The sequence below is a fragment of the Panulirus ornatus genome, chromosome 14 (genome assembly GCF_036320965.1).
Source record: "Panulirus ornatus isolate Po-2019 chromosome 14, ASM3632096v1, whole genome shotgun sequence".
Taxonomy (NCBI): domain Eukaryota; kingdom Metazoa; phylum Arthropoda; class Malacostraca; order Decapoda; family Palinuridae; genus Panulirus; species Panulirus ornatus.
The window spans coordinates 15,298,857-15,312,592 of NC_092237.1; the positions used below are offsets into that span (position 1 = coordinate 15,298,857).

The following is a 13,736-nucleotide window of genomic DNA, read 5'->3' on the forward strand; positions in this document are numbered from 1 at the left end:
TCCCTTCTGAATATCATTTTCTTAGCCACTCTATGGTCTTCAAATTACTTCCCTTCAGATTATTATTATTTTTAGCCACACTATGGTCTTCAAATTACTTCTGATTATCATTCTTTAGCCACTCAATGGTCTTCATATTACTTCCCTTCAGATTAATATTATTTTCAGCCACTACTTCCCATCTGATTATCTTTCTTTTTCTACATATTAAGATGAAGTGAGAGGCATCCTACAAGTACGTATTCTTACGATGGTGAACACGTACAGCACAAGCGAGAACTTCATGGAGGTGACAAGTTCGTGTCAGGCACTACCACATGAAAGACCCACAGCCCTGAATGTAATTCTTTTCTCTCCAGTGTTCTGCGCGACACAGATTTTGCGAGGCTTCTAACGCACCGTCCGTGCCGGCTGCCAACCGTATGGATGTACGCACCGTCCGTGCCGGCTACCACCTCTATGGATGACTTCATTCTATTACAGAGAAACTCGCTGTGGTCATAATCCTCACTCACACTGTCTTAACTATATTTCTTTCTTTTATACTTTAATTTCCTTGTTTCTTATCCTCCTGAAGTTATAATACACATTTCTTACATGTTCAGTGGCCAACCCTTCAAAACGTAACAAATGTTTACGGCATCTGAGTACCACATTATTGTCGCTACTGCCGTAAGCTTCCTCGTTGCAGATTTCCCAAGCCTTCATCCTCAAAGTATTGCAGCCACTGATAGATTCTAATATCCGGTAAGATGCTTCTGATCCGCTTATGGCTTGTGCGGACTCATGGTGAATTGAAGCCCATCCGTCCCCTTCTTAACTTGGGGATAAAAGAGATCACACAGATCGACAATACTTATGTTGTTATATATATATATATATATATATATATATATATATATATATATATATATATATATATATATATATATATATATATATCCCTGGGGATAGGGGAGAAAGAATACTTCCCACGTATTCCCTGCGTGTCGTAGAAGGCGACTAAAAGGGAAGGGAGCGGGGGGCTGGAAATCCTCCCCTCTCATTTTTTTTTTTTTCCCCCAAAAGAAGGAACAGAGAAGGGGGCCACGTGGGGATGTTCCCTCAGGGGCCCAGTCCTCTGTTCTTGACGCTACCTCGCTAATGCGGGAAATGGCGAATAGTATGAAAGAAAGAAAATTATATATATATATATATATATATATATATATATATATATATATATATATATATATATATATATATATATATATATATATATATATTGTTACGAACGTGTGCGCGTGTGCCCACATGTTCGTGTATATGACGTGTGTGTCCTTGTGTATAGAGGTGTCTTCCTCTGAGAATGGCTCGGAGCTTCTGTTCCCACCAAGCATTAGGCTTAATAATTTAATTTTGAAGCCAGATGGTCATTTGTCCTTGAGCTGTCAATCAAGAGGAGTGTGAGCTGCCCAGAATGTGCGTCGCTAGAATACCCCAACCAATCACAAGTGCTCTGAGTCCCATAACCAATCAAGGGTGGCGTTATAGCTAGCAGGGCGGAGACTCGTCTTTGTAATAAATACCCATGACACCCGCTAAGCTCTCTATCTCTAGCCCAGCGAGGAAAGTGGTCCCACCCTGCTAAGAGCCTGTAAGCCCGTCACCCGAGTACTGTGCTGTAAGCCTGTAAGCCCGTTAGCCGAGTACTGTGCTGTAAGCCCGTTATCCGAGTACTGCTGTAAGCATGTATGCCCGTTACCCGAGTACTGTGCTGTAAGCCCGTTATAATTATCAGTGTAATGTTATCAGAGAATTGTCATAAAGGAAAGATCTGGCTAGAAATCTTATCTGGAATGTTAACTCATGTACAAATGTTAACTCATGTTCAATATTAACATGTTTAATGTTAATTAATGTACAATGTTAACTCATGTTCAGTGTTAACTCATGTTCAATGTTAACTCATGTTTAATGTTAAACTCACGTTCAGTGTTAACGTAAATGATTCATGCCTGATTTATGTGCTTATCTTTGTACACTTCCAATTCTTCTTCATTATAAGTAGATTTAATATAATGCTGGTCTTTAATTCAATCCAAGGCAATCCCATAACTTTATGATTGTGTTATCCCGTTGTGAAACAACAAATCTACAACGTCCTTGCAAGACGTGGATCAGTATAGTATTTATAACATAAATGTTTACTGGCGACCTTGCCCCAACAAGTATTGAGTTCGTAACAATATATGAAATATCGGTGGAGGGAGGACACGAGAAGTAATGGGAGAACTTTACTGCTTCTCCCATTAGTCCTCGTATCCTTCCTCCACCTACATGTTCACCAGTCACCAAGCCATTCGGCAGACTGGTGGCAAAAACGTAAAAGTCAGCAATGTTTTGAAAAGTATAACCGAAAATTGATAATTAGTAAAAAAAAAAAAAAGTAAGGTAAAATATACTGAGGGAACATATGTATGTGAGGCAGCCAAAATTTTGGAAAAAGTTTGATGGGAGTAATCCTTTGCAAACTGACGAGAAATTCGAAAAAAAAACCAATTGCTCTAAGAAAACGTATTCCATTAAGTAGTGAAACCCAAAACTTTGCAAAATCTTTGAAATAAAAAAAGCCTTAATATATCTATTCATTGCACCAACAGGATACATAATACTAAAGACAGTTACGAAATTTTTTTCCAAAATGTGATAAAATTTTGGAGAAAAAATCTACGGTGACGAGGTAAACACATTATGTAGTAGGCTAGGCTTCAAACCTATCTACTGTTAGGGTTACACGAAGACCTTTAGCATCAAGTTATGACCACCAATAGAAAAAAATCTATACCTCCTTCACAAGGTAACTTTAAGCCTACATATGCTCTCGCTGTATATATATCGTTCTTGTGACATTATATGGTACCAAAAAATTTTAGAGTAAGCCATTAAAGAAATTATTTTTGATCATCTAAAATCAAAGATGAAAAATACCAAAATGAAATATACGATCATAGATATTTTGGTGGCGAAACACGCTATCAGGAAACATGTACAGTGCCATGAGATATGTAACAACAGGGTGTGTGGCGTGGGTTTGGTTGCGTGGGGTCGCCGTCATAACCCCAGCATAAACCATCGCGCGGACCAACAGCACGTGGCAACGTGCAGTATGATGAGCGGAGGTAACGCGGTCTATGTACTAACCCCCCCGGCCTCCTATCCACAAACGTCGCTACTCTACCCCACCATCTTCTTTACCTTAACCCTAGCAATCACTACCTTAACCCACCTTACCTCCCAGACTCATTACCCAACAACCTCGCTACCTTACCCCAGGCTTCGCTATCTTACCTCTTAGCCTCGCTACCTTATCCCAGGCTTCGCTATCTTACCTCTTAGCCTCGCTACCTTACCCCGAGCATCACTACCGTGCCTCCTACACTCGCTGCCTTACCCCCCCCCCCCCCCACTAACATCATAATCAAGGATCGTAAAGCAGTGCTCAAGGGCCGTACCATCGTGCTCAAGGATCGTACCGTCGTGCTCAAGGGTCGTACCGTCTTGCTCAAGGGTCGTACCGTCTTGCTCAAGGGTCGTACCGTCTTGCTCAAGGGTCGTACCGTCTTGCTCAAGGGTCGTACCACCGTGCTCAAGGATCGTACCGTCGTGCTCAAGGGTCGTACCGTCTTGCTCAAGGGTCGTACCGTCTTGCTCAAGGGTCGTACCACCGTGCTCAAGGATCGTACCGTCGTGCTCAAGGGTCGTACCGTCTTGCTCAAGGGTCGTACCGTCGTGCTCAAGGGTCGTACCGTCTTGCTCAAGGGTCGTACCGTCTTGCTCAAGGGTCGTACCGTCGTGCTCAAGGGTCGTACCGTCTTGCTCAAGGGTCGTACCGTCTTGCTCAAGGGTCGTACCGTCGTGCTCAAGGATCGTACCGTCGTGCTCAAGGGTCGTACCACCGTGCTCAAGGATCGTACCGTCGTGCTCAAGGATCGTAACGCCGTGCTCAAGGATCGTAACGCCGTGCTCAAGGATCGTACCGTCGTGCTCAAGGGTCGTACCGTCTTGCTCAAGGGTCGTACCGTCTTGCTCAAGGGTCGTACCACCGTGCTCAAGGATCGTACCGTCGTGCTCAAGGGTCGTACCACCGTGCTCAAGGATCGTACTGCTGTGATGAAAGATCGTATCGTCATGATCAAGGGTCGTACCACCGTGCTCAAGGATCGTACTGCTGTGATGAAAGATCGTATCGTCATGATCAAGGATCGTACAGATCGTAACATCATAATCAAGGATCGTACAGATCGTAACATCATAATCAAGGATCGTACAGATCGTAACATCATAATCAAGGATCGTACAGATCGTAACATCATAATCAAGGATCGTACAGATCGTAACATCATAATCAAGGATCGTACAGATCGTAACATCATAATCAAGGATCGTACAGATCGTAACATCATAATCAAGGATCGTACAGATCGTAACATCATAATCAAGGATCGTACAGATCGTAACATCATAATCAAGGATCGTACAGATCGTAACATCATAATCAAGGATCGTAAAGCAGTGCTCAAGGGCCGTACCATCGTGCTCAAGGATCGTACCGTCGTGCTCAAGGATCGTACCGTCGTGCTCAAGGATCGTAACGCCGTGCTCAAGGATCGTACAGATCGTAACATCATAATCAAGGATCGTACAGATCGTAACATCATAATCAAGGATCGTAAAGCAGTGCTCAAGGGCCGTACCATCGTGCTCAAGGATCGTACCGTCGTGCTCAAGGATCGTACAGATCGTAACATCATAATCAAGGATCGTACAGATCGTAACATCATAATCAAGGATCGTACAGATCGTAACATCATAATCAAGGATCGTACAGATCGTAACATCATAATCAAGGATCGTAAAGCAGTGCTCAAGGGCCGTACCATCGTGCTCAAGGATCGTAACGCCGTGCTCAAGGATCGTACAGATCGTAACATCATAATCAAGGATCGTACAGATCGTAACATCATAATCAAGGATCGTACAGATCGTAACATCATGATCAAGGATCGTACAGATCGTAACATCATAATCAAGGATCGTAAAGCAGTGCTCAAGGGCCGTACCATCGTGCTCAAGGATCGTACCGTCGTGCTCAAGGATCGTACCGTCGTGCTCAAGGGTCGTACCGTCCTGCTCAAGGGTCGTACCGTCTGCTCAAGGGTCGTACCGTCGTGCTCAAGGATCGTAACGCCGTGCTCAAGGATCGTACTGCTGTGATGAAAGATCGTATCGTCATGATCAAGGGTCGTACCACCGTGCTCAAGGATCGTACCGCTGTGCTGAAAGATCGTATCGTCATGATCAAGGATCGCATCACAGTGCTCAGGGGTCATAACGTCGTAATCAAGAGATTTCTTACGTTAGCACAGACTTAACATCTATCATTACAGGTACAATATTAACGACAAACAAAGGTCTTTTCAACCCTACACATACAAACAACATTCTTAGCTCACTTTTCTTTGACGACAGGTCAGTGTGGAACAAGTTCCTGGCTGAAGGATATCATCTTTTTCAATTGACTACATATCAATCTTCATCTGTGTCCACCGTGGAGGACCACAATACATGGCGCCCATCCTCAGTATCACCCGCCATCATCCACCCATCCAACAAGGACACAGGACACCAACACAAAGAAATCCATCATGTATGTATGCGACATCTTATACTGTTACTCCCCATACCGTACATTAATACTAAACTTTACAGTTTACTTATTAAACCGCGAAACAGCAACAAGCAATCTAGGTATTACAAGCGGCACGGCTCATATAATTGTGGGAATTCGTATCTTTTGTTTACATTTCTCAAATAAAGGAATACGCTCCAATAAGCTGTTTATCAAGTCTGCATTTCAAATAATAATAATAATAATAATGATGATAATAATAATAATAATAATAATAATAATAATAATAACTAATAATAATAATAATAATATCAATAACAGTAATAACTAGATAAAAATAATAATCATAATTGATTCGTTCCTGAAAAAAATTCCGATTACACTTGTGCATTTCTGATTTATCTAAGTGTTAGTAAGATTATGATTTCTTATTGTGTACAATCAAAAAACAAAATGTATAAATACGTCAAGACTTCACTTTACAAGTAAACATGACATACCAAATGCGTCACACCTTCCATTGTTGCTGCAGCTGTTAATACGTCACTATGATTTCAAACTGCTCTTTCCCTAGACAGACAAAGCGTGAAGACTTGTGGTCTTGACCGTGAAGAAGATAAACCCGATTCACGAGCCTTGGAATACGACACGCCTCCTTCCCCAACAAGGAAAGAAGAAAAAAGGCAGGTGGACAATGTGTCATGACAACACAGTATATACGAACAAGCCAAACTCACCCAGTGTCATGTGGTTGGTGAATACACACAGCAATCCCTTAAGTCATGATAGTTTACTCCTTGTGCATGACGGTACGACCTTGTCAGGACGACGAGGTGCGACCTTTGAGCACCACGGTACGACCCTTGAACATGACGGTACGACCCCTGGGCATGATGGCCCGGTCATTGACCTGATCCCTGAAGGGTAAGGTCAAAGACCAGGCCATCATGACCAAGGGTCGTACTGTTGTGCTCAAGGGTTGTACAGCCGTGCCCAAGGGGCGTACGGTCGTGCTCAGTCAAACCACGACAGAGATAATGAAGAGCGGCGTCATGGAACTACCACACTCGTCTGATTATGGTGGGCCACCATACACAACAGACAGTCAGGTCATAATGGGCTACCATACACAAAGTCAGGTCATGGTGGACAACCATACATGTCAAAGCATGGTGGTCTACCATACACATAATCATATCATATGGCGGACCACCATACACAATAGTCATCATTTTGAGCTACCATACACAGCAGTCAGACCATGGTGGGCTACCAGACACAGCAGTCACATCATGATGGGGCCATCATACAAAGCAGTTAGATCATGGTGGGCTACCTGATACAGCAGTCATATCATGGTGGGCTACAATTGGACAGAGTCTCTCAAAACTAGTTCCTAGGCAATGCAGTAAAACAGTTCTCTACCTGTAAAACTGGATTCCACCTGTAAAACAGGTTCAAACTAATAAGACAGGTTTTTATTACCATTAAAACGAGGTTTCCAAGGTTTCCACCAGCCGATGTGCAGAACATGGGAGGACAACCATCCGACCCGAAACTTACTCTTTCATCGAAGGTTTTCAAATATGTGTATGTGGTTTAAAAGAACTCTGAAGTATAAAAAAAAAAATCCAACTATCAGACAGAATACTGTACGAAGTTATCGATTATTACATCAGGCTATGAAAGCTGATACTCAGGTAATAAGAGGATAGAACTAGGCTATGAAAGCGGATGCTCAGGTAAACAAATGGGAAAGACTGATAAAGTTGTCCAGTTCTCTGTAAGCCGATCTAGAGAAAACGGCAGCTTTCAATGCTGTTATTCTGGCTCGACCAGTGCATTATCTTTTCAACTTCTAAACTCCATTGGCCTTTAAATGATACATGGGTGAAGTGTGTATGCTTATGGCTAGCCGAAGGTAGGTAAAGAGCCGTGCAGTAGGTACAAATACACCTACAAACGAGGGTAACAAGTGGGCCCGAGTGGGCCCAGGGGGACCCTTGTCCCGCCAGAGACGGAGGAATGGCATTAGTGGTTTTGGTATAATAAGATAAACCAAGGTAACAGGGTTCATGTATATACACGGAGTGTTAGAGCTCGCTTGGGGAGAGGTCTAAGTATTATAATGGGGAATGAAAACACATTACATAAGCTATAGAGCAATGTACGCAGCGCAATCGTTCAAAAGGAGAATACAATGTAATACCGACATTTACATGAAAATTTATAGATCTGGCAGGTTCACGACATACATCTATATAAAAAGGTCATCTATATATATATATGGGGCCAATACATCGACAAAGCTAGGAAAACGCATTTCTTACCAGTGAAGGCACCGAGAGGCTCTAGATGACAAAGGTGCCTGGTTTTCAGGTCGGATACGTAAGTCTGTAGGTCACTAAGGCTACCAGTATTAATGCTCTCTAATTCTGGGAACTTTACCTTCGTCTATATCTTAAGATCTGAGATATCAAAAGAATTACAAGAGTCAGACTTTATAATTGCAATCCATGAAATGTAGTAAATATAAACCTATAACAATAATAATAATCAGACTATTTATCACTTTCTATAAACTTTTCCTTATTCATAATACTAAAATGATTACAGCCGTTGTACAGACTTTGCGTTGTGAATGACATATACAATATTTAAAATACCAGAATAACTTTTAACAGTTCTCGGAAGAATCAGTGTATTCAAGGACGTTAAGACATCACACTTCATCAAAGAATGAGAAGGCAAGAAAAACCGAGCCGCTCGACAACAGGTATGGTAGCTCCTCCCCTCTTTTGTAACAGGAACTACGGGGACTCAGGAGCGCAGCGCTTACAGGCAACGTTGCGTCAGCACGGAAGTGACGTGTGGAGTTCAGCAGCCTGTGTCCTCCACCTCATAACCACGGGGGAGCCTCCCTTCCCACTTCTCTTCCAAGCTTCAAGTAATATGGAAAAACTCTTTAGTGACAGTTCAATGTTATGGTACATATAAGCGATAATGTGCTGCTTCTCATAGTTTCAGTGTAATGACCAGCACACGAAGATTGGTCGTTATGACGCATACATCTTTCGTAGCAGTGCAAAGTGACGTTTCCTTTTTCGTCCTGTGTCTTTTCTAGGTACCATAACTTAAAAAACCATAGAAGCTGAAGTAATCCCACCCCCCCCACATGTAACTCATCATTTCACCTTTTTAACCGAATTTGCTTCAACTGACAAATCCTTTTGCCTACGCCATGTCGACCACAATCATTACTACTACTACTACTACTACTACTACTACTACTACTATCTACTAATACTACTACTGTGACTACGACAAAAGTATCCCCAGATCGACCAATAAACTTACATGAGATTTTCATTTCAGAGCCTTCTTATTCTTCACCATAAATAACCTTTGGAATGACATATAAACCTTTTGTCTTCATAAAACCAGTGCTGTTTTGTTCCTCGCTTTCCCTTTGAACAATACTGGTTTTATATCTCTTATCATTCTTTCTATAATTCAGGTTGAAGCAACACCTCCAGCGTAAGTATCAATTATAAACGTTTATGTCATTACTTCCGCGAGACAAGAGGTCACAGATGACTATATGTATGCTACGCTGCTGGTGGTTATTACATAATGATACTGACACTTGGTAGTGCTACGCTGCTGCTGGTTATTATATAATGATACTGACACTTGGTAGTGCTACGCTGCTGGTGGTTATTACATAATGATACTTACACTTGGTAGTGCTACGCTGCTGGTGGTTATCATATAATGATACTAACACTTGGGAGTTATACGAACGCCCCCATAGGGTACATAATTGGCAGCAAGTAAACACTAAATCCCTGTAACTGTAGTATAATACTGATGTACATAAAAGCAGGAATATGATTAATTTGTGACGATAAAAAAAAAAATAAACAGGAAGTGCATTTACTTCCAAAACAAAATAATTCCTGTAATCATTCGTATAAGGCCACCAAGGTGTGATGTCACGTTAACGTGTTCATGGGGTAACAAATCTGCAAAGTTTCAATTCAATCAGTGTTTTTCAAGCAAAAATGCGCTGAATAGGTTCTGGCGCCGTATAACTTCCAAAAAAGTGAATCCAATCCAATCCACGGAATATTGCAAGAAGAGTTGATTACACGCACTAAGCACCGTATGCATTAAAAAATCAGTTGAAATCAATATAACTAAGTTCAACCTATCATTTTTTGTAGTTCAAAATATTTTTCGCAAAGAATTACTTATGGTTTCAGTAATATCATCTGCACATCTTCAATACGAAGGAAACAAACCAACAAATTTTCTGCCCTCGTTTACGTAAAATAACCTCAGTTTCTGCGAAAAATGTATATGAAGGAGATATCAAGAGACAGGACTGATGAACCTCGACCGACAAACTAACCATGTGATTCTGATGGAGGCAACGTTCAGCAATCATGTGGAATACGGCAGAACCACACTGAAATATGAAGCCGTCACTTGGATATGCCAGCGAAATTCTTCGTGTAGTGGCGAAGAAGAAATAACTGCTTGCTTAACAGACAGGATGATTACAGGTATATATATGAGACGAAACTGGTGCATTTACTATATCCGAATAAGCCTATGTTGTTTCGCAGGTCTAAGTTGGCTGTTGGGCTTACGTTCTTTGATGGGCCTGGGGATGCATTACCCCCCCCCCCCCTTGTCTAATGCATGGGGGGGCACAGAAAAAGGATCCTGTGAATACACTTTAATTCTTAAGCTGTGAAATACAAAGAACTAGATTCCATCTGATCCCGGTAAGAATATTAATTTGATATATTACCTATAAATCAAGAAAAAAAATGGAAAAAAGTTACGAAGTCAGGATCCCGAAAGACATAAATAAACTGACTTCACGAGCACATCTAAGCCAAGTTTCAAGTCGCTGAGAATGACCGTTGCTTTAAGAATTCAGAAACCTGCCAATGAAATTCCCTCAGTGTTACAGCTCTACTAGCAAAGCTATAAACATGCTGAAAATATTTATCACTGGCTCTTACCTGACTACAGTTTTCATTAAAAAAACCTTATAGATGAAATTTGTATTCCAGTATAATTCAAAAGATTACGTCATGGATATGTCTAGCTCAAGTGCACCCTATCTAGCAATTCAACGGAATACAAAGACAGGTTGCAAAATTGTCGAAATAATATTTTTTTGCGTTTTACATGAAGGCCTGAAGCTGATGACGTTGGCTAGCGATCTTCTGCGTTTTATAATATCAGACAGAAGGTAAGAAAATGGACGACTCCATGATTGAATTCCCCTCAACACTGAGCATCAGCCTTGCGCAGCTTTCACGCATGCGCCTTTCCGGTAAGGATAAATTTCCTGGACAGTTTCAGCACCTCGCCGCACAAGTTTTTATAATTTCATGGTGAATATCTTTTTAGTGTCTGACCTAACAAATCATCATAATTTAATCTTGTTTCAGCACCCACCTCGTCAGATAAAGTCCTTATAATTTCATGGAGGATAACCTTTCACCGTCTGACCGAACAAATCATTACAAATTCATCCAGGGCAGCTCAACCAGCGACACGGCTGACACACTATCAACCCCCCGCCTCATAGTTTGAGTTAACCCTTCAGATCAGGTCAAAGGCCAGGCATTTATTCCCAACGGCCTTAACGTCGTGCTCGAAGATAATATACCTCTTGCACAGTAGTTGCACCTTCGTGTTCAAGTTGTATTAAATTCATCTGGGAGACAGAACATGACGAGAGATAAATCATCACAGTTTCACACCCTCCATGACTTCCCTTCTCATATATGGTTCAGTTACAAAATACATAATTCCCTGTGTGTCAACACATGGACAGGCTCATTACCCATGGATGACCAATTCCCTAACTTGGCTGGTTCAAAAGAAAATCTCATCTCACACGTAAGATATTCATTTATTCAGTGACACTCTAACTTACCTTCGACTATCTGCCGGCAATTGCATCACTTAACACTAAAGTTCTAACCATTACATTTCTTTTACACAGAACCTTAGGAAATACAGCATCAAAAAGATATTTATACCGTGAGCTATTGCGTCAGTGACGAATAAGTCCGCCAAAGAGTGCATAAATACGTTTTATTTTAATTATGGTACACTTGATTGATATCTGGTCAACCAGCCTGTTAGTAGCTCCAGCCCCCATGACCGAATAACCGATACAGCATGATAATTCAGGTTCCCATTAGGTTCTGAAAATATATTTTTTTCCTGATTACTTTTCAGCTTCACCGATAAAATTGAAAACTTCGCGACCTCCAATCTCTCCCTCGCAGTCGCACCCTCACATCCAAACATTCTAAACTTTAAATTAAGACTCCAGAAATATATTGATTTTTTCATATCTGTATTAAAAAAATATACAATTTAGTCTCACCAAATGACCAAATCTGCTATACATGTTATATGAAGCTGAAATCAATTACCTAATTATGTACTTCTAAAACGAGTGAGTTTTGATATGATTCCTGCCAGACTTTACAAGATATGTGGCGACATTTCACCCATGACAGTGTTCTACCTCTGATTCTTGAAAAGTAAAATAACCTTTGCTTATTGTAAATGGTTCGTGTTAAATCTTGATAAGTGATATAATTATTATTGTTCATTTGCTATAAACTCCACTTACAGTGTATACTTCTTAATGATCACTTCAATGCTGCCCAATCATTAAAAGTTTTTCTCGATATGTAACCTATACTCTAATTCAATAACTGTGGCCATTCCCTAGACCTTTTGTGCACTCTGTATCCTATTTTGCGTCAACGGCCGCAAGATGGGTGGGAATGCACAATACATCAGTCGCTTTTGCGCCAACAATAAGAAAAAAAAAAAATACATATCACTCGCCCTCAAGCCAAGAGCTAGAAGAACCACTTTAAACATATAAGTAATTACCTCTCAGTAAAAGAAAGAAAAATGTTCACATATAATATGACAGGAGGTACTCGTATATCCACAGTGACTGTGGGTTTACCGTAAATAAAAGTTAAAAAAATTTCACTCCCTCAAATTCAATATTTACACTTTACACATAGAGCCTAGCTGGTGCTCTGAACTTTCCGCTGAAAAAACATTTACAAACGCTAAAGAAGAAAGAACAACAAGAGAAGAGCCGCAATCAGCACTTCCACTCTCAGGACAAAATTAATTAGAAATCTAAAGAAAATATGACGCCATAACACCAACACCTTCAAGGGAACGAGAGGTAATTTCCGCCACCGCCACAAACATACGGAAAGTACTCACATCTTGATGTGTTCCAGTTCCTGGTGGTCGTCCGGACGCAAGCGGTAAGTCTCCTCGGGGCAGAGGGCGTCCCCTGGTTTCCTACAAGAAGCGCCACTGCTGGAGGAGTTGTGGGCAGCTGCCGGGCGCAGGCTCGGCGAGTCCATCCCATGGTTGAGGGTGATGCTGCCGGAGGATGCCCAGTTATGCATGAAGGAGTACCGGTTGCTCGCCTGAGGGATACACAAGCATTCATGGTTAGTCAACAGAAGAGATCACCTGCCTGCCCATTCCCACCCAACCTCAAGTTTGGCGACTGAAAATGACTGGTAGTCACCAGCTCAGACTACCTAACCAAACCCAGACTCAATCAAGACTGGTGATACTGGGTATAATCACACACACACACACACACACACACACACACACACACACAAACCCAAAAGATCCCTCCACGAGTTCCTGCTGCTTCTAAGCTACGCTTCAATCAGTAATAGGGAAAAGATCGACTCTTTTGGAGAGTTCTTAGACGAGATTGTACTGCTGAGAGAGAATTTCCTTTTGTGGTGTATTTAAATGCATGCAGAGTCCGGGAATATCAACAATAAATATATATGAACCGCCTTTCGCACTGCATTTAATGAAGAGCTGTTGATTTTGCATCCCGCATTGTTTACATCTTACATGCTTAGATAAAGAATCTAAAAATGTAACAGGACAAATGCTACACCATTTCTGCATACTACTATGAAACTTCAAAATCATTTCATGAGAATGAACAACCTATGAAAAA

The 13,736-nt window shown here is 41.3% G+C and overlaps 1 protein-coding gene across 3 annotated transcripts in view; it reads right to left on the bottom strand.

Annotated features, from left to right (window-relative positions):
* LOC139753328 (ATP-binding cassette sub-family C member 5-like) overlaps window positions 1-13,736 on the bottom strand; it is a 525,518-nt gene that overhangs the window by 249,144 nt on the left and 262,638 nt on the right. For all 3 annotated transcript variants that reach the window (XM_071669664.1, XM_071669665.1, XM_071669663.1), the window contains one exon: window positions 12,965-13,176. In XM_071669664.1, coding sequence (XP_071525765.1) covers window positions 12,965-13,155 — 191 coding nt within the window. In that variant the 5' untranslated portion in view covers window positions 13,156-13,176. The remainder of the gene's footprint in view (window positions 1-12,964; window positions 13,177-13,736) is intronic.